This window comes from Lepisma saccharinum, chromosome 13, assembly GCF_977018435.1.
Source record: "Lepisma saccharinum chromosome 13, izLepSacc3.1, whole genome shotgun sequence".
Taxonomy (NCBI): Eukaryota; Metazoa; Arthropoda; class Insecta; order Zygentoma; family Lepismatidae; genus Lepisma; species Lepisma saccharinum.
The window spans coordinates 20,097,681-20,120,336 of record NC_139241.1 but is presented as its reverse complement, the minus strand read 5'-3'; the positions used below and the strand labels follow the sequence as shown (position 1 = coordinate 20,120,336).

The window sequence follows — 22,656 nt, the reverse complement described above, 5'->3', positions numbered from 1 at the left end:
TCCTTGAGAGCAGCAATCGTTGCTGGTTTATTCCGGTAGACATCATCCTTGAGGAACCCCCAGAGGTAAAAATCAGGAGCTGTGAGATCTGGTGATCTCGGAGGCCAGCTAATGTTTCCATTTGGTTGTTCTGCCAGCACAAGGAACTCATGTGCAAACTGTAACCTTTGTTGCATGTCTCTAGGCATTATTTTCTGAACAATTTGAAGTTTATAGGAATATGTGTGAAAGTCAGCACGTAAGATTCTGCGCAAGGACCTTTTGGATATACTCAGCTTCTGTGAATAACGGCGAAGTGACTTCTGGGGATTGTTTAACACTGACGTACGGACAGTCTCAATCTTCTATGCAGTGAGGGGTGATTTCGGATGTCCAGATCGGGACTTGTCAGCAACCTTACCTGTGGCACGAAACTGATCAACACATCACCATATGACATGTTTTGAGGGGACAATGCGAACAATAAGTTGCCATCTGTATGCTCGCTGTGCTTGCACAATGCTTCATCCATTGGAAAAGTAAAGTTCAACGATGGAAGCACTTTGTTAGTCCACCTGTTCATGTTCAAAACTCCACACACACAGCTCTAACATGCAACAGAAAGAACGGACATAATTCGTGTTTCAAAAGGGTTTACTTCTTTTGGTACACCCTTTAGAAAACAAGCTTTGAGAACCTAGTTTTGTGGCATGCTAAACAATCATATTTGTATTCATGGAAGACACAATATTAAAATTTTGGGGGGCTGCCCAGATCTCACTAAGAGATTTCTCAGTGGTCAAGTGCATTGAATGATGGACTCAGGATCCTGCCACTGAAAGTTGCAGCTTTGAGTGTTTCCTTGTGAGTGTCTCATCATCATGATCATGATCAGCCAAAAGTGACAGAAAGTGATATGAAATAAAAAGATGCACAATCCACTCAACCATACTTCAATTTGTTTTAAATCAAATGCAGGCAGGCATTCTTCTACAATATTGCTCTATTTTAATTAATTCACTAATAATACAATGCAATCAAACTTCATTTGCAAAGAAAAAATTGCACAAATCTGACAATTTCTAAAAAAATATCTTACCTTATGCATATTGATATGCCAGAAAAACTTTCCTTATGATTATGGGTATTATCTTTGAAAGCAATCCAATCTAGTTTTCATGGCTCAGAACTTAAGGTCATTGTCTTTCAAGATCAGTAAATGATGTTTACGATACAATAATTTTTCCAATAAAAACAGTATCAGCAGTGGAATATCATTTTCAAAAGAAAGAGATTGAACAGGGAATCAAATAATATCTCGATGCTTGGATAATCCATAAAAATCTGTGAAAAAGTAAAATTGTAAAGCTTACACACACATATTGACACAATTCACCTGTAATTATTAATTAATTTATGGTCAATTAGGGAAATTTAGATAAAAAAACAATATTTTAGCTAAATTATAGCATTAAATTCGATGTACAGATACAGTAAATGTTGTTTCTCTTGTTGTGTGAAAATTAATTGTGTTGTATTACAGAACTCGATTTGTATTCAGCTGTCTGCGTAGAGAAAACCGTAAAACTGGTTCCTTATTCTGGCTTGTGTCACAGGGAATTTGCCCGCACTGAACCACGCGTGTGCAGATCTACAATCATGCACATATTGAAATCTCGTCCCATTCAAGACCGTGTTACACCATGGCAAATTGAGGGATTTTAAAGGGATGCCATCTCACCCACCTTGTTTCACTTTGTATCTAAAGATATTTGTTTGGCGGTTACGCGGACATAGGTAATTTACTCTGATAAGCATACTTTTCATTTTTCCGTGCATTTTTTCCCCTCGCTATCAATTTCACCACCAGTCTGGTGACGCATGATGAAGCCACCAGAAATAGATTGCGAGGAAAAATTTGCGCAGAAAAATGAGAAGTAAGCTTATCAGAGTAAACCACCTTGTTTCGTGCATGGCAGGGGCTAGAAAGAGGGGGTGGGAGAGTGGGGACAACTGAAAGCAAAACCTGTGTCTTGCATTGTACAAAGAGTGAAGCAAGGGAGGGAAGTTAGCTGCAAAGCGTTCAACAACTGTAATAATAATATGGATTATAGTTTTTCTTGCATGTACGCATTGCTTCCATTGTAGAATTATTTTCCTGTACTTTGTACACAAGCAGCACCCTGGCAAATCATGTTCTCTTTCGAAAATATGGCGGAAGGGAAATACAAATTATAAAGTACGAAGCAGGCCAGCGCGGAGTGAGTACTAACATACATACATACATACATACATATATCCTTGATTTCGCTCTATTTGGTTGGTTCGGTCATTAGAAATAAACAACTGTGAGATAGATTACAATTTATTTTCTTCATATGGTATTCTGATCGGCTTATGTTATTATTATCCTTGTTCACTGTTATCAGTTGATTCTGCAAATTAACAATAATGTTGATATTGTAGATCAGTATTTCTTGTTTTGAGTAATTCCATCAGGTTATCGAATGTTGAATTATTAGAACCCCCAATGGAGTCACATTGTGGTTGAGACCCCATTTTAAACTCTGTAGGTTCAGTTTCGATTAGCCTTTCTGTGCATAAAGTGGACGTCAAAACCAAACTCGTAATAGCCCAATATCACCTTTCTCCTCGTGATCGACGAAAATATGACTGAAGTATTTCAATTTGTAAAAAAATCATATAAAAAATTTTCAACCCTGCAATAGTCTCATTGGGTTGCCAAAACATTTACCATTATTATGTGTGCAAAAACGGGTGTGAGTAATTGAGAGGGATGATAACATTCTTCCTAGATGCAACGCTGAAGTGCACACGGATCCAGACAACCAGCTGCCACTGCTCAAAAAAAGGATGCTTATGGTTTAACACACAAGAGAATGCCTATCACGTGGAATAAAGGATATACAGTGGTGCCATGCATAATGAATGTCTTGCACAAGGAACATTTCTCAGAACAAATGCCTCACACAAAGAGCATCCTGCATAACAAACGTGAGCATGAATGGGAAAATGTCCCACATAAAGAACCCAGTACCGCATAATGAAACACACATGAATATTATCACACATGATTAACACCTTACCAGGTGCACAACCAAGCATGCAGCATACTGTACTTTGTACACAAGCAGCACCCTGGCAAATCATGTTGAAAGCTAAAATAACAGTGAATGAATAACTGGTACATGAAACTAGCTTCATGCATAGTATTGTTACCACAGTCACACGCATGGAGAATGGCATGCCAAGGATTTTCGAAAGAGAGGTAGGAAGTTACATATATATATATATATAATTTTAGTAGCCTGCACTCATTTTGCCACCTTTTTCTGCCATTCACATTATCTTTTTAGGAATAATGAGCCAATGGGGGGAGGGGGTTATCACCTCAACAAACCCCATTTAGGCACACCACTTCATCCAGAACAAACTGCCAGCAACTTAACTATCAGTAAAAATTGGCAAAATTAGGTGTGAATTGATAATATACAGAAAGTCTCCAATTTTGTTAATTTTCGGTATACTAACTAATTTTGGCCTCCTAATCACGAATCTGTTGTAAAAAAAACTGGGGGTCACGTCTGGAAATTTGAAAAAAAGCTGATTGATTTTTTTTTTATATAGGTGCATATGCATAGTTTTACAAAAGAAATGTAATCTCCTATCATTGTTTCCAACCATGCCTTTGTTTTACAAGAAAATGATTTATGATGTTCAATTTTAGTACAAACCCTTTTTTTTTATGAATTTAGGGGTGAGATGAATGCTAATGGAACCTAACCTAACAGGCCTAACCTAACCTCATGTTAATGGTTTGTGGGGCTACCCATGGATGGTATTTGGGGTTAACGTGAATGATTTGTGGAGCTACCCGTGGATGGTTTTTGGGGCTAACGAACAATGTTTCATCAAAATGTACAATTCCCAGATGTGACCCCCGGTTTTTTACAACAGATTCATGATTAGGAGGCCAAAATTAGTTAGTATACCGAAAATTAACAAAATTGGAGACTTTCTCTATATTGTCAATTCTCACCCAAAATAAATATGTTGTGTTTTCTTTTAAATTTTCACAAATTTTATGTACACCCCTCCCCACCCCATCCTTTATGATAAGTGGCACTGCTTTGTAGCTTGACTAACTTTAACTATACTTTAACTTATTTCATCATTTTACACTAATTTTAAACAGTTTTCACATTTTAAAAAAGTTTTCCAAAACACAGATCAAGTGATAACGAGATCAAAATGTAGTACAATAGGTTTTACAGTGGTTTAAATCCTTTTAGAAAGGAAGATCATATTTGTAGGCAAAATAAACCTATTGTGTTTAGCTGTTAGAAATTAGATTTATTGAACAGCAGCAATTGAATCTAACAAATTATTTGAGGGAGTACAAGTTGTGAGGGGTACAACTTGGATCTATGGATTTCGGGAGTACTGTATTCACTCCCAAAAATTTTGGTGGTACAATGTACCCCTTGTCCCCCCCCTGCTCCAGACCAATTTAACACACAATACTTTGGTTGGTTGGTTGATTTAGTGTTTTAAGTCCACTTTATGCACCGTAAGGCTAATCGGGACTGGACCTACAGTTTAAAGTGGAATCCGAACCACTATGTACCTCCACCGGGTATCGAACCCGGGACCCCTTCATTACAAGGCGACGATGATACCACACAATACATTGGCCAAGTGTGATAGCACAAGTAGTTAAAAATGCTCCATGTGCTAGTCTTACTGCCTGGTTGTGCCCGTAATTATATTATTCCAATTTGTTGTATGACTATAGTATTTCAGATGGAGAATTTTGATTCTGTTTGTCAAGGGGCCGATTATTGTATTTGTTAAGAGAGTCCAAAATTACACATACAAGGCCTGCTTATACTTATCAAAATTTTGAAAAAAGATACACCATCAAGATGCAAGAAGGATTTATTCTGTATCTTATTCGAAAAAGAGTACAGGGTAATGATTGTTGTGATTTCTTATAGTCCACTATGTAAACACCAGTTAACATATTAACAGCTGTATCTAAATTAAAAATATGTCTTATTATATTATACGATATAAAAGTGAATGAATCCATCTACAAAAGGTAAAGTTCCTTGCGCACTTTGCGCCATGCTATGAGCGGGATGTAGGGGTAGGGTTGCACACATTCTATCGATCTCGATCACTTTGGATGTGTCGTGATCAGTACCATGCTCTAGCCACCTTTATCCCCCAGAGTTGACCTCCAGGTACCCATTTAATTCACGCTGGGTGAGCCTCAGAGCAGTTTAATGAGTGGACAAGGCTGGGAATATTTCGACCTGAAATCAGTCAATCCGGGAATCGAACCCGGGTTTCCCACGTGGCAGTCGGCCACCCTACCGACAAGACCGCTGTGGCTACCATCTACAAGCAGGTTTTAAAATTTGTCACAAAATGAATGGAATGATGAATAATTTATCTAAATCCTTGCATAATCCTTAAAAATCAGACAAAACTTGGATGGCAACGTACTAAAAGGATGATGGTTTGGACAAGATTTTCCATTTACAGCGCGTAAATAATTCTTCCATCACCAGTTCAACAGACATTACTGCTTATATATTCTTCTTGCCAGTAGCATTCGTAAGCTGGGAAGATTCCTTCAACTAAACTAAATTCTAAATGTAACATAATAGCATGCCTATCAATCAATATATTTGTTATGCGAACATTAACACGGACATTGTCCACACAAATTCACTACATTTACTAATTACGAAAATACTATCGATTCGTCCGTGTATTTTCGTAACTTTGTGGGTTTAAAAATCACCTTATGTGTTAGTAAACGATCTCGTTGCTAAGCAACGCGAACAGTTGACCATCCAGAATTTCATCTTTCCACGAGGAAAACACGTTCGATGTTCATATTTTCCAAATATTTTCGAGTGTTACTTTTTTTTAAATATTAAAATTATATCAAGGCATTAAAACAATATTACGTATCGATCCCATCTTATCCTATGATAATTCGTTCTTCAAGTATTTTTTATGCAAAGGCCAATGGCGTTGTACCAATGGTTCCGAGCTTAGAGTTCAGTGTTGCTAAGTAAGCAAAAGAGAACATTATTTCTTCCTGCAACAAATAATTACAAACTAAAACGTTCTGAGTACTTCTCGCGTAATATTTCAATCTATTTTCATTCGTTTAACATCTGGGAGTACGTATCCAGAAATTAGACGATGCATAAGTCCACATCTTTCATTTTCATTTTGGCGAGACTGTTTAGTTTTTTGTTTTTTTTAGTAGTAGCATTCTTTGGTAGTTGTTACTGCAACAGTGGTATAAGAAATAACAGTAGAATGCAGAAATTATTTGTATCGAAGAACGAGGATAAATATTGAAAAGTGTATTTAATTAATTGTGTGTGTATATAGGTTTTAATTGAAGCTAATACCTACCGAAAATAAGTGCTGACTTCATAATATAAAGGTATATTAAATAGCTACCTTATTCGCGAGACATAGGTAGAACTGATAATTTTGATTTCTGTCTGTATCGGCTATTTGATATGATAAGATTATTGTGATTTTACACATCAAATATTTTCGAATTTAGAAATATTAAGGTTTTTTTAAAAATGGCATGACGATATAAAATGCGAATTAACTATAAGTAGGCTTGCCAACTTTAATAGCATTTTTTTTACACCCTTCAAAACTTTAGACTTGTTTCAAAATGAAGCCAGTGCAAATCAAATTAATTTTTTTCCATAGCCTGTCAAAACACACTTTAAGCCTAGTTATTTAAAAAATATGACCACGGTAACTGCCGTGCCTTAGAGTAATAATGCAAATTTCGTAACGAGAAACATTGACACAAATAAATCAACATTGTATGCAATATTTTTTTTTCTGACTCCTAGTACAAGTGCAGGGGAATCTCGGTGACAACTTTTTCAAAACGTCGGTGATGTCACTCCACTCAAATAGGGAAAGAAAGAACTGCCAGTCCCAAACCTAACGATGTAAAATTATAGATGCTGTTGTGGAATGTCGCGTTGGTCCGGTATTGTAAACTCGTTCCTTAATTTTACCTTCTTGTTGAGTTAGGAGTGTTTTTTTTTTTGTTGTTTTTTTTATGTGGCAGAGTGACTATTTTACTATTTTCACCAAGTGGTCTTCAGCACTTTCTGATATTCTAACGGTAACGGTTAAATATACTGAAAACACATTTCTTCAAATTTAGAGGAGAAATGACGGGAAAGTACTTACGGAATTGAGTTCCTGTGGACTTTTGGAAGCTGGGAATAGTGTTTTTTCCATTCGTGCAACTTATTCGGCCGGTAAATAATGTCATTTTCGACATTAATGTATCTCCTTTGCACGATAGCTCTTGCCACCATTACCGTCGACTACGTGACTCAAATGTTCCATGCATTCGAGTATGTAACCCTTTGTCGGTGTAGCAACCACGTGGTAGTTTTACCGGATGACATGTGAGCGTTTTTTTTTGTTTTTTTTTCAATTTAATTTTCTGTTTGCCTAACCTAACTGAACCTAACCTGTTTTCACCACCTAATGAAAATAGCCACAATGCTATTCTCACCTCCTGGTGAAAATAGTCACGGCCAAAATTTAGACATGCTGTTTCTCCTAATTTGTTTGAAAACAACAAGTGGTGATTTTCCATTAAAATATAATTCTTTGATTTTCTACATGTTTTTGTGTGTTTATAACAAAAAATGCTTTAAAAAATTGTGAATGTGGTCTGGGATGCAAGAATCTGAAGCGCTGTGGTCACATTTTGGGGTTATTGAAACATGTGGACAGCCATTCTTTTATAACATACACCTCATAGCGAAAATTGAAAACTGTTTAAAATATCATATAAACTGCATAGCTAAGCAGCAAATAATCTAGAATAATTATTTCAAGCATTTATTTCTTATTTAATTTTATTTTTCATCACATTTCCTTACATTGAAGTTGGAACACTGAGATGTGATCAGTTGTTAGTTAAAATCAGCTGCTTTGTAAACAGCTGAACATAATCAAATCATCCAGTGAGCTGTTCTTCTCAGTTATATGAAGAAATATTGATGTCTGGAGTATTGTTTACACTCAAGAGTTATTGATTTATGTAAGTATTAAGCTGTTTACTTGTTTATTAAGAAGGGGAAGAACAAATGTCACGTCCGTTACAAAAAACATGAATAAGTTTATATCACACCAACCCTAATAATGTGATGTAAGTGACTCTTGGTAGAAGTGGGGTTATGTGTATTGTTTATTGATTTCTAGTGTTCTCTGTTTTGTATAAAATAGCATTACCTGTGAAAATCCTGTAACGGACGTGACAAACTTTAGTGTAACGGACGTGACAAGAAAAAATACTATATTTCTTGCTTGTTTTTCATATTTATTTTCCTCTCATTTAATTACTTTTAGAGCAGGGTCCATATTTCTGGCCTGATTTTCATATTTCTGTAACAGTAGAACTAAATTTTCTTTATTTATGTAATTCAAAATTTATTTGTTGTTGGGAGATAAGATTTAATTCAGTTTTCAGACCATACAAGATAGGACTAAAATGTCTCATAAAATAGGTAGGCCTACCTAACCTAAAAAATATTTCTATAAATTAAAATGAAATTATATACTCAAAACTATAAGTTGTTTAATAAATAAGGATACAAGAACTAATGAGGCTAAATTAACAACACTCAGATATAAACACCATGTGCAACTAATAGCAGAGCTTCAGATTCCATTATGCTACAAAGAAATAAAACTTTCCACATACTTCAAAATGGTATTAAACTGTTAATGAAAAGCAATAGTACCTATTTTTAACATGTTTTGATAATAAAACAACCTTTTATTATGTTTAAAATCTATTTGAAACAAAACCAGCTTTTGCTGACCAACTTCAACATGTTTATTCACAATTCTAACAGAAACTTATTAGCAAAGGCATGACAATAATATAAATGTTACTTTTAGGTTATTTGGCCCTAAATTTATTTTTAGGTTATTTGGCTCTAAATTTATTGTTTTGTTTCAGATTATGGCTCCCACTCCCAACAAGACAAGAATGGCTAAATGTATAGAAGAGAGAAAAAAGAATCAAGAGCAATGGAAGGCTTATTTGGAGAAAGATAAATTGAGGAAGAGGAAAGTAAGAGAGAAGGAAAAAAACGAATTGACCAAAGATAAAAAACTGTTAGCTGAAAAAAGGCAGAAAGATAAAGAACGACAGCGGTTGTATAGAGCAAGAAAGAAGGTGATTGAAAATGGTGGTCATAGTGAGCTCGGTTCATACAAAAGTCCAAGAACAAATGGCAAAGCAGTGAAGAGAATAAAAAATGCATTACCTAACAGTCCTACTAAGAAGGTTGAAATAACTGTTATCAATTCAATGCACCATTTCCAGGCATATGACAACAAAAACATCCTCATTGGTAAAACTAGTGGTGACCTGATGACAAAAGTGTATATTTTGAAGCCTGATGAGTGTGAAAAAAGTAGTAAAAAACTGCCAAACCGTTGAAGATACAGTGATGTATACAGTGACGAATCTGACACTGAAGAAAGCTTTGGAAATAATGACTTGGACAATGAAATGGAGTATGACAATGAAACTAATCTGAGTATTTTACAATACAGTGATTCTTTTTCTCATGATAAAATCTTTCCAGGAGTTTATGTGCTGGTCAAACTCACTAGTCATAAAAAAAAATGAATGTGTCTATGTGGCTGTTTGCCAAAGCAATGTGAAAGATGGTGATATTAATGTAACTTTCTTAAAAACATATGACAATCGAGGCCAAGTTTTCAAAATCAGTGATGAAGGTGACAAAATTATCCTTTTCAAGGATATAATCAAAATACTGCCTGAACCACAAATAAAGAAAGTTGGAGACAGAATTATGTACCAATTTTCAAGCAGAATTAAGATTTTAGAAAAGTGATAATTTACGACCTGTGCTGAGAAAAACATAAATAGTCTATAGACCTAGTGTCCACAAAGGTGTAATGTCTTTTTTGTTACTCAACCTGCTTATTAAATCAGAATTAGTCCATAACTAGCAGAATGTAGCCTAATCTCTTTCCCAGACCTGTTTCTTTTATGTTAATTAATGTTAATTCACTAGAATTGTAGTATTAAACTTTTGCAACTATGTATAACTATATTATTATTATATACAAGGTTGTATTACATAATATTAGTGTTTTTTTCAAATAAAAACTGTCATTATAAATGATGCACTTTTTTGTCACGTCCGTTACAAATCCTTTGTCACGTCCGTTACAAAGTTAAACATTTTTCAATAAGACATCAAAACTTTTAACAGGTCATACTTTATAGTCTTAAAAGAGCATATATTAACATTACTATAACAAATATTTACCAGTTAATTTGTTTGTCCAATTAACAGAAACTATGGAAAACCCAACCCTATGTTCATTACAGGGTGTTTTACACGTCACGTCCGTTACACCTCTTTCATATCAGATAAAATCAAATACAGTTAAGTATTTGGCATGACAATTTTTGTGACTGTACATTTCAGTGAGTACAACCTTTCTCAATAATTAAAATGGATACAAATCTTAATTAGTGTATTTTTTAATACTTTTACGTTGTGTACGTGTCACGTCCGTTACAAAAGAATGGCTGTGGATTGAAAAAAAAAAGTCTAAAATTTCTAAGGTGTACTATGGGTCACAAATCCCAGAACATTCACTTTAGGGGTGTAATAATTCTTCTAGAAGGGTGGAAAATGTACAGCCAGAACGACTACATGTAATCTAAAAAAAATGGCAAGGTAATGTGAAAGAATTAGTGATTACAGGTGTGTGTAAAATTCACTGAGGTGGTTTAAAAAAAATGGGGCCCCGCAAATTCCAATTGTTTAATTCCAAATTTGTTTCGGTGAAGAAGCATTTTTTTAACATGGTTCAATTTCTAATTATGTCTGTTAACACATACATAACACATACATCAGAGTCTTAGTGATTACTTCCTGTGCATTTTCTGGAGAACACTTTTTCCCTTCCATATATTCCTAAGTGATCCTTTCTTTGCAAGCACCTATTCACTATACGTGAAGTGCATTGGGCATGAAGGGGTATTTTGTTGCTAAATGCTTTTGATGTTAGGTTAGGCAGGTATACTGGCCACCCTGAGCAGAATACATGTGCTGGTAAGAGTATGTACCAGACACATTCTAAATTAGTTACAAATACAGGGTTCAGCAGAGGAGTTAGATGGTTTTGAAATGTGAATAACACACATAATTCTCAAAGGTTCAGAAATACAGGCGATTGTATGCCATTTTTATTTACCACAAAAGTTCGTGTAAAAAAGAAATGATGCCTTCAGCTTACTTCTATACACATTCGAAGGCCTCTTTCCTTTCCTTTTAAATGACCTACGTAAGATCTTGAGTCAGCACTTTGTCCGTTTGAACAATTGAAATAAATTCAAATCAACAATCGGCGATCCGGTGAGAAGTTGGTGGCCTGCTTAACTTTGTCAGCCCAGTAAGCATGGAGCCCTGGAATGTTCAAGATCGAGCGTTTGTTGTGGACGGATTCTTCAAGACTGGAGAATCTGTATTGAAAACGCAGCATCTTTTTCAACGTCATTTTCATGTGGTATGCCATGGGCATGTACCAAGCCGCAACACAATCCTCAGGTGGGTGCAGAACTTCAGATTGACAGCATCAGCTATGAATAGGTCACCACCTGGCTGTGTTCGATCCGTAAGGACACCAGAAAACATAGGACGAGTAAGGGAAGCTATCGTTAGGAGCCCAATACGGTCTGCCAGCCAGCATGCTGTAGCGTTGGGGATTTCAGATCGCTCTGTACGACGAATGTTACATCTGGATCTAAAATTTCACCCTTACAAGATTATGCTTGTGCAGGAGCTGCATGATGATGATTTTGTCAATCGTAAAAGATTTGCTGAACGGATGCTCCAAATGTCTGAGGAAACTATTATTCTTATGAGTGATGAGGCACATTTCCATTTAAATGGATCTGTAAACAAGCAAAACTTTAGATATTGGTCAAATAAAAACCCGCAGGAGCTTCATGAATCGTTGCTTCAGAGTTCACAAGTGATGGTATTTTCTTCGAAGATGAAGATGGGGATTGTGTGATGGTGAGCTCCGAACGCTATGTCGCAATGATAAATACTTTTGTTTTACCAGAACTTCGTCATCTGTGGCGTAGGATAAATCAGCAAGACATATGGTTCCAACAAGATGGAGCAACGGCTCACACATCTAGATCCTTTATGGCTGTTGTTCATCAACTTTTTCCAGGACATGTCATTTCCCGGTTTGGTGACATACCCTGGCCTCCTCGGTCACCAGACCTTACAATTTGTGATTTTTTTCTGTGGGGATTCCTCCAATCCAAAGTGTATGTGAATAAACCTTGCACATTATACGACCTGAAGTTTGCAATTAGAGATGAAATTGCAAACATTGATGGTGAAATATTGCATCGTGCCATCCGCAACTTCTGGGAGAGGCTTCGAATGTGTACCCGTAAATGGAAGTCATTTGAAGGACATCATTTTTAAGTCCTAAGGAATTGCCATGGCAATTGGCATACAATAACCTCTATTTCTGTAGTAATACATTTCTCTACCTTTGAAAATTAGGTGTGTTATTCACATTTCAAAACTGTCTAACTCCTCTGTCGGACCCTGTAGTTTGAGTAAGGTGAGAACTTGTTTTCTAAGTTAAAATCTGGTAAAAATAAACAAATGCATTACTTGTGTATGTCATTGTTTATACCACACAGCACAATAAGTAACACACAAGTAGCAGCGACTTGTCTTTTTGCAATAATTGCAAGCTGTGGTTATACAATCCTTTAACATCTGTCAGAGCCTCGCACCTGGATAGCCTCTGGGTACGGGACATTTTCAAGCACACGATTTTCAAATTTACTGTGAATTACAAAGAAAATCACAGTTCGAGGACTAGTTGTCATGGAGAGATGAAATCAGTTTTGTTTTCTTTCTTAAAGCCAGGGCTTTTAGCTGAGGTAAAATTTATGCATTTTGCCTCCCAATAATTAGTGTTAATGGAAGAAGATTTTTTTTTCAATTGGCATACCAATACCCTTGTACCCCCCATAATAGACCAAGGTGAATGAAAGTAATGAGGGATGGTGCAGTGGTACATTTTTACAACCATGAAAAATTTAATTGAAAACAGACTGATACTTCATGTGCAAAAAATAATAGTGCATAAGAGTGGCAGTGTTGCCAACTTCAGGAAACAATTTCCTGAATTTTAATAGTAACAATGAATATATTACATAGAATTTTGAGCGAAAAATGCATGCTCAACCAGGACTCGAACCTGGGTCTCTGGCATACCATGGCATTACTCTAGCACTGAGCTACCGAGCTGGAAGGCTTTACCTGACTTTTCGCTACCGCTGTTTTACCTGTGTGGAATCGTCTGCTAGTGCTACCACAGTGGGATCTATTGCCTTTGAAACACTGTAGATGTCGATGTTGCGTGGTTCCTCCCAGTGTAGAGATGTAAATCCATTAAATTAGGCACACACATAGCTCAGTGGTAGAACAATGGCATGGTATTCCAGAGACATGGGTTCAACTCCTGGTCAAGCCTGCATTTTTGGCTGAATATTCTACGTAGTACATCTCACAATTCGAGTATGTTATACCTTTATACATATACTAATGAACAAAGAATACAAGTGAAATAATATAATATGTAGTTTTCAAGAAATTGCATGTTATTTGTCACCACATGGTGGTGGTAGATATATCTCCCATCTGTTGGCTGAAGTTTAGGAAATTGCATGAACATTGAACAGTGACTCAGTATGTGGAATGGAAATAATAATGTAATATTAACATGAAGGTTTAAACCATTTATAGATATCAACATACCAAAATGAAGAGAACAACTGAGAAAAAGTCCAGGAATGAAAAGGCAGAAGTGTACTCTTCCACATGCACCCAGGTTAATATGAAGCTTAGCTGGTACTGGCTTCTTGCTGCTCTGAGAATATTATTGACGCTTTTGCCCCAGAATGGCTACATCCACCCAGACGAGTTCTTTCAGTCAGTGGAAGTGCTTGCAGGTGAGTGCTTACTTATACAGTGTGCAGCACGAAAAACTAGCCCCGTTCCGATTAGTATACAAAATGTACATTTCATGTAAGTTGTATATTACGGTACTGCATCAGACAAGCTGCACACGTGATGTGGACTGAAAAATACGGTGATCATGGGTGGAGGCACAACGACGTGCCATGCCGACGACAATGATCCGTCTTCTCAAGCATATTTCAGTGTTTACAGTGAGTGCCCTGTGTCGGATGTAATTTTTCAGAAATTTATGAGTGATGAAGCGTGATTTCATCTCTCTGGGTATGTGAACTCCCAGAATACGAGATACTGGTCCCAAGACAATCCCCGTCTTTATCACGAGCAACCTCTGCATCCACAGAAGGTGGGGAGGGGGGGAGTGTGCAGTGTCTGCCCTATTGGCCCTATCTTCTTTCAAGAAACAGTGAACGCCACTGTATGCCTCAGAATATTCAAAGACATGCACAGTTGACCAATTACAAAAAGGAGTACTGCCATTTCCAACAAGATGGGACAACGTGCCACACCTCCGCGTTCTCCATGAAGCAGATTGGCACCATGTTTCCAGACGACCGATTGATCAGCAAGGACTTGTGGCTGCCTCCTTCTCCGGACCTATCCACATCTGATTTTTACCTTTGGGGAAACCTGAAAGGGAAGGTGTATGCAAACTGAAGCAACTGAAGGACAATATCACATATAGTGCACAGCATTTCTTATGCAGAACTGCAAGTAGTCATGAAAAACATGTTACTTCATACGCAATTGTGTCTTCAGGCTAATGAAACACTTTCAATATCTATTGTAAGCAGTAAGTACAGAGGATTCCCCGACATTTGCTACGAGACTCATCGGCAAGCTGCCTGGCATCAGTGATTGTCTTTCGCGACAGTTGTATACTACAGTCTGTTTTTGCTCTCTTACCCTTTCTGTTGATGTGGCAGACTGACGCCAGTATAATCCTCCCTTTATTAAACCTCGTAAAAAAAGTTTAGAGTAACAGGGTCAGTTCTGAATAAAAATGGAAAGAAAAAAACCCACATGTACTTACTGAGGAAAAACTCTTATGAGATAGGACAAAGGTTAGAACAGTCTCCTCTAAAATATATCCGCCGCCTCTAACAAGAAATGGGTGTTTCAAAAACCACAGTATTTAGAGCTGCTAAAATTCTTAAATTTAAGCCCTACAGAGTGACAATAGTGCATGAATTACAGTCTAGAGATAATGCGAGTCATGTGAATTTTTGTAACTGGGTGTTTACAAAGTGTTGCCGATGGCGTTGTGGATCCAAAATTTATTATTTTTACAGATGAAGCATGGTTTTACTTACATGGCCATGTTATAATGCCAAACAATAGATACTGGTGTACAGAAAATCCTCATCTCATTCATGAAACTCCTTTACATGATGAGAAGGTTGGCGTATGGTGCACTATAATTGCACATAGGATTGTAGGCCCTATATTTTTTTACGATACAATCAATGGTGACAGATACAGAAAACAAATACTCACCCCATTTTTTTAACAGTTAACCCATATTGAGTGTCAAGAGTGCTTATTTCCAGCAGGCTTCAGCAACTGCCCATAGAGCAGACGAAACATTATTAGTAGAGGATTATGGCCCTCTAGGTCCCCTGATTTGTCAGCCTGCGATTTTTATTTATGAGGAAATCTAAAAAATAAAGTATACAAAGACAATCCGCACACCATTCGTGAGTTAAAAGAGAGTATTGTACGAGAAATTGAAAGAATTACAGTAGATGAACTTACACGTATAAATGCCAATTTCCTTTGGAGATGCCACAAATGTGTTGCAGCAGAGGGACATCATTTTCAACACCTTATGTAGTCAAGGTTAGTACACAATATGAAAACTGTAATTTTAATAGCCGACTCTAGCGACTGTCGTGGACCCCGTTCACCAGGAAAGACAAGCGATAATGCCGGGCTGCTTGCCGCCGAGTCTCGTAGCGAATGTCAGGGAATGCTCTGTACATGTTTCATTATTATTTCAAATGTACTGGACATATTATATACTGATCGGAGTGGGGCTAGTTTTTCGTGCCACACCTTGTACCATTTCATTTAAGAGAACTTACAATTTAACTGTTCTTAAAGTTGTCAGAGATTAAATATACTGTGGTGCTATATTTTGGTTTCAGTTTCTAATAATTATTATTGTACAGTGACTATTATAAACATGGTAATTATTATTATTATTATTTGTACCATTCAAATTTTATCACTGGGCCTGACACCCCCTACAAAAATTTCTGGTGATGCACATGCTTGTTATAGTTCATGAAAACCATAAATTTGCAGAAATATGGAAATTTTCTTTTCAAGCAACTGTCATTTTTTTTCTTCCTTTGCTTCTCTATTTAGTTGTTTAAATTACAATTACTGTATTTTGTGATTACGAAACAGGTATTTCAATACTCTGATCTAATTTTTTAATATTTTAAAGCAAATAATTTCAAAAATATGCACTGCAAATTATGTGTTAACAAATCCAATCAAGAACTGCTTTCTAAAATTGATTAAAAAACTATTGCACTAAAATTTCATAAAACATGCATGTAATGATAAAACTAATATCTGCCATGAGTACAGTTATTTAGATGCTCAAAGGATTTGTATAACAATGAAAAATTGATCATTTTTTATGTAGGTAAACTTGGTTTAGTTTTGGAAATGTGGGATATTAACCTCGCAAAACTTGCATCGCGTAATCATGTTACTTCTCTTCAAAATATATTACGTCACTAGCCTTCATGTACATTAATGATTGTGGTAGAAGTTACAAACATCGTTGTTTCAATAAAAATAATTAATTTCAGATAAGTTTAGAACAATAATATTGCAGCACAAAAAGTTAGGCAATTCATGTTCAAGGTATTATCTTTTTTAAATATCATAGTAATGAATAACTCAACATGGCACAAGTTTTCACAACACAATTATCAATTCACTGGTTGCAGAATAGACATTATTAGTTCACATAAATAGCATACGTTTTACATATCTTCATAAAATACATCGTGTAAAATTGGTGGTTGACACATTGCTTCAAAAAATCGTGTTAAAACTGGGAAGCCAAAAGAACCTCGTGGTGTTTGCTGTATTTCGTTGTTCAACTTCCTGGTTGAGGTGACGTAATCTAACATGGATATAACATACTTTCAACCTTTTCGCAATGCCAAGAAAATATCCACTTCTATCAGCTGTACCAGTAACCATCGGCACATTTACTTACTTCCAATATTCCAGTTAAACGTACATCAATACTTAGTATTGCCAGAAATCCAAACCATTAAAGTACACTGCACTAGGGATGGCCAAACGGATCCGGATCCGAAAGATCCAGATCTGAGAGTTTGGTATCTCAATCCCATTATAATATTACCACACCTTAAAAGGTGTTATGATCTTCGATTACAAAGAAATTTTTCATTAGTTAGTCCTTCAAGATTTTTTTTTTCAAGTGTTGTTCCTAAAATACTTTGTTACGCATCTGCTAACACACTCGTGCACAAAAATAATCTTACTTGGTTAACATAAAATGTCAGAGGTGATTTTGTAAATGCCATAGAAACGAATATGTATTAATTCGAATGTATTGGAAATGGAAACACACATAAATGTGAGACATTCCATTCCAGGATGAAACCTTTAACACATTTAACAAGATAGAAATGTTATACAAAAAATATACAATTGTTCTACAGTTACAGTTTTACAAATTAAAATAAAACATTATAATATATGCAATGTTATATAATTACAAAGTGTGTAAGACTAACAAGGGAGATTATGTAAGTGTCCCCCTCCGATTTCCATGATACTTGGCAGGTGTATAGTGTTTTTTTTTCCAGCTAAAAAACTGTTTCAGGGGGTAAAACCCCTCTCAAATGTCAAGATGAGGACAAATTGAAGTAAGGATCTGACCCCTGTGTCCCCCTCCGATTTCCATGAAACTTGGCAGGTGTATAAATGGACCCAAAGGAAGAAATCGTGTTTTTTTTGTTTTGGCTAAAAAACTGTTTTAGGGGGCAAACCCCCTCAAATGTCAAAATGAGGACAAATTTAAGTGGGCATTTGAACCCTGTGTCCCCCTCCGATTTTCATGAAACTTCTCAGGTGTATAGAGGGGCTCAAAGGAAGGGTGGTTTACTTCTTCCTTTGGGTCCCTTTATACACCTGCCAAATTTCATGGAAATCGGAGTGGCACACGGGGTCAGATCCCCACGTCAGTTTGTCTTCATCTTGACATTTGAGGGGGGTTTTGCCCCCTAAAACCGGTTTTTTAGCTGAAACACAAAAACACGTATTTCTTCCTTTGGGTCCCTCTATACACCTGCCAAGTTTCATGGAAATCTGAGGGTCAATTCCCACTTCAATTTGTCCTCATCTTAACATTTGAGGGGGGTTGCCCCCTAAAACAGTTTTTTTAGCTGGATAAAAAAAACACGTATTTTGTTCTTTGGGCCCCTCTATACACCTGCCAAGTTTCATGGAAATCGGAGGGGGACAGAGGGGTCAATTCCCACTTCAATTTGTCCTCATCTTAACATTTGAGGGGAGGGTTGCCCCCTAAAACAGTTTTTTTAGCTGAAACAAGGAAAAAAAAACTTATTTCTTCTTTTGGGCCCCTCTATACACCTGCCAAGTTTTATGGAAATCGGAGGGGGAGACTTAGACCTCCCTTGTAAGTGTATTAATTACAAATCGCGCACCCACACACACACACACACACACACACACACAAACACAAACAAACACTATATATATACATACATACACACACACACACACACACACACACAATGTATATTAGCAGGTAACAATATGTTTTAAACATATTCTTACTTTCCAAAGAAGCGCTCATGTGGGATAGCAAAACGGATGGATCCGGAACCAGCCGGATCCGGTTTTCAGATCCGCGAGGATCCAGATCTGGCCATCCCTACACTGCACACAAGGAATAACTATCACCATATGGAGTACGTATTAATGGCAGTTACAACTTCCATCTTGCTTAAAAATCACAAGGTTCACTGCTAATAAAGAGAATGAATGCTCACGATTAGCAAAATAGATGCATTGTAGTCAACGATAAAATGCATTGTGTTCGAGAGAGAGAAGTGTTGTATTATACTGCGCAAATTTCTACACAATCATTGCTCAGGCAGCGAATGCAGAGCCATCTATCGGAACAATTCTGAGTTAAGAACAAAATAACCTCTGAGGGAATTTTCACAAGAGGGATAATTGAATTGCATGTAGCGTGATGACGAAAATAGTGATATTTTAAATGTGCTTGTCATTACGTTACACGTTCTAGTGTTGAACAAGATGGACTTTCAGCAAATGATACTGATAGCATTCTGTTTCTTTCAGGTGATATATTTAACTATGATGTGGATCGGCCATGGGAATTTAATGCCTCCTTTCCTGTCAGGAGCATCTTATTGCCAAGCGTGACTGTTGGGATGCCTTACATTGCAATGAAGTACAGTGCACCGTTAGTGAAGGAATGGTTTGGTCTGAACATCATTACACCCTATACATTACTTATGATTCCACGATTAATTGTGTGCCTTTTGTCCTTTATTTGTGACATCAGTCTGTATAAAATAAGCTACACTTACGGGCAAAACTACAAAGCGAGACTGATTATGTTAGCTAGTTCATACGTGATTCTTGTTTACGGTACCAGAACATTATCTAACACTCTTGAAATGGTTTTGTTCTCGTTACTGTTATACTATGTGTCCGAGTCAATGTGCTGTTCGGACCAGATTATCTATCAGGACGAAGCACTAGTTGACAAGTATGAATCGTCAAGCTCTATAGTGGATAGAGTTAAGATATACAAATTGAGAGCCACGCTACCTAGTCACACCGTAAGGTACTGCTTTCAAATCGCACTGATTACCGTCATTGGGATATTCAATCGTCCCACCTTTTTAGCTTTCTCCTTCCCTCCAATATTTTTCTGGCTTCAGCGAGGCCTCGGCTCAAAATTTGTAGGCTTGAAACATTTCCATATGCGTATGGCATTGTTCCTTTTCTGGTTCATCATGCTGTGTTCCATGATCATCACGATTGACTCTTTGTATTACGGTTCCCTCAAGCTGGATGACATTGAGAATTTGAAAGTTGATCTTGGTTCTTTGGTAGCCACGCCTGTCAACTTCATAGTGTACAATATAAAGACGTCAAATCTAGCTAAGCATGGCCTACATCCTCGCTACCTCCACCTACTGGTTAACATACCCCTTCTTTATAATGTACTGGGGATAGTTGGGGTGTTCTCATTTTGCAAGATGGTCTACACCGGTTTATTCAGGAAATGGTCGAACTTGCCTCGCATTCAGAGTATCTTTGGGTTGATGATGGCCTCGTTCATCGTTCCTCTTGTGGCATTGTCCTTCTTCCAGCACCAGGAGCCTAGGTTCCTCATCCCAGTCACTGTGCCACTCGTGTTCCTTCACGGCCAGAAAATCAGATCGAGCGAGAAGTTCAACAAATATCTTCTTGCAGTGTGGTACTGCACAAACATACTTCTGTGCCTGTTCTTCGGCTTCTTCCACCAAGGTGGGGTGTACCCCCTCACGCAAGAGCTTCATTCGGAAATTCAATCCAAAGCCAGACTTACGAACATGCATCTTGTCACCAGTCATACGTACTCACTACCATGGTTTGCTCTTCAGCTGAAGAACACGAAGAAACCTCGACTGTCACTTGCAGGCAAGCGATATCAGGCTGCAAGAGAATTTGAGTTATACGAAATGGGAAGTAAGGGGCTTGAGGAAGTCCATGCCAAGTTGCTGTCCTTGCTGAAATCGTGTGAAGAGAAGAAAAGAGAGAAACGTCTGAATTATATTTTGTACCTTGCACTACCAGGCACCCTGTTCCCTAAATTTGAAACGGTGGCTCGTGATTTTAATTACACAGTGAAGCATACATTCTATCCTCACGTAAGCACAGAAGCATTGCCCATAATAGATGATGACTGCAGAGTCAATAAGTTCCAGGAAGTTTTCTGTGATACTTTTCAAGTATATTGGTGGAGGAAAATAACAGAGTTAGGGTTAGTGCTTCTTCAGATTAAAAGATAGAAAAGTCGAGGGAGAAACATGCGTTGGGTCGAGTAGAGTACTGAAGATACAATGGCTGTGACATATTTAATTTAATTATTAACATCAGCAGCAGTTTAATTTGTTGGTGATATTTTGAATTTTTTTAAATGAAAAATTTGTATGTGTGATGTAAGTTTTGTTTGCACTTCTTTGTTGTTTGTTGTGAAGAAGTAGTAATCCAAAGATAAAAATCTAGTCACATTTTTAAAGCATCCAGTGATGTTTTTAGACAAGTTATTGATAGTATTATTCTATTGTCAGGGAAGGTAAACATGAGTTTCCTTTTTTATTCGTATATATGTATTTTTATAATTTACATGAAAGTTTGTTCTTTAAAAAAACAAATTGATTTTATGCTGTTGTTGCATGGTGTTTCAACAGTGAAGACAGTGTAATGTTGATGATAATGATGACCAAACTACCTGTGCATGTAAGTAGAGATATGAGCTTATAGTAGACAAAAAACACAGCATGTAATTCCATGTGCCAACAAAGTTGGAAAAGAGTTCAGTTCCTGCCATCTTCTTAGTTATATTTCTAGTCATTGCCTGTTATTTATGATGTTGAATTTACAAAATAGTAGGGAAAGTAATTAAATAACAGGAATTTTATTAATAACTTTTTTTTTTACAGCGGTACTTACAGAATTGTGATTATTTTGTAACATAGTCGCACTGCTTCGTAACACACTTGGTCTACCTGTCAACAAAGTTGTGGATACCCTCGAGTCTTTAATAAACTTTGCACTGCTTCCATTACCTTATTGTCGTCTGCAAATGTCTAACCCTTCAAATGATCTTTCAAAGGTCCAAACAAGTGAGAGTTCAATGACCCCAAGTCCAGAATGTATGGTGGATGTTTTAGCACCTCAAATTTCAGAGCATGAAATGTATCACTCATGTGAAGGCAGGCAGAATGAAGCAACAGTACATCTTTTGAGAGAAGTCAAGTTGGCAGTGTTTTATGAGTTACTGCACAGTTACATACTAGGGATGGCCAAAAATATCTAGATTCCAGGAAATTTTACTATCCGGATTTTGATTAGAATCTAGATTTTGGAGGGCCTCCCCCATGGTGCAGTGGTAGCGTCATTGCCTTGTAATCAAGGGGTCCCGGGTTTGATACCCGGTGGAGGCACAAGTGGTTCGGATCCCACTTTAAACTGTAGGTCCAGTCCCAATTAGCCTTACTGTGCATAAAGTGGACTTAAAACACCAACTCAAACCAACTCTAGATTTTGGAGGAATCCATATTTCAGATAAAATCTGGATTTCAGAGGAAATCCAGAATTTAGATTTCTTGTTTTCTGCACAAATTCTAACCATTATCTTTGTAAGCTGCCACTTTGTTAGGGCAATTTGAGTCGAGAGAGTTGT

At 36.9% G+C, this 22,656-nt stretch overlaps 2 protein-coding genes across 4 annotated transcripts in view; one reads left to right on the top strand and one right to left on the bottom strand.

Moving 5' to 3' along the window:
* LOC145996888 (uncharacterized) overlaps nt 1–5,988 on the bottom strand; it is a 66,201-nt gene extending 60,213 nt beyond the window's left edge. Inside the window, exons 1-2 of one of the 3 annotated variants that reach the window (XM_083133444.1) lie at nt 5,813–5,988; nt 1,079–1,323 (exon numbers count right to left, since the gene is read on the bottom strand). The gene's annotated coding sequence lies outside the window, so the exon portion shown is untranslated. Of the gene's footprint in view, nt 1–1,078; nt 1,324–5,511; nt 5,783–5,812 lie in introns of those variants that run through there. The other 2 variants (XM_083133443.1, XM_083133445.1) reach the window with 2 other exon arrangements.
* A 363-nt stretch (nt 5,989–6,351) lies between these two features.
* On the top strand, nt 6,352–22,415 carry PIG-Z (phosphatidylinositol glycan anchor biosynthesis class Z). The gene is made up of 3 exons (XM_083133939.1): nt 6,352–6,472; nt 13,920–14,125; nt 19,536–22,415. Exons 2-3 carry the CDS (start codon nt 13,936–13,938, stop codon nt 21,257–21,259), a joined length of 1,914 nt encoding a protein of 637 aa, XP_082990065.1. The 5' UTR covers nt 6,352–6,472; nt 13,920–13,935; the 3' UTR covers nt 21,260–22,415.
* Nucleotides 22,416–22,656: the final 241 nt, after the last annotated feature.

Coding starts and splice junctions, on each gene's coding strand:
- PIG-Z (XM_083133939.1), top strand. CDS start 13,936: ATGAAGAGAACAACTGAGAAAAAGTCCAGGAATGAAAAGGCAGAAGTG. Junction 14,126..19,535: donor GTCAGTGGAAGTGCTTGCAG/GTGAGTGCTTAC, acceptor TGTTTCTTTCAG/GTGATATATTTAACTATGAT.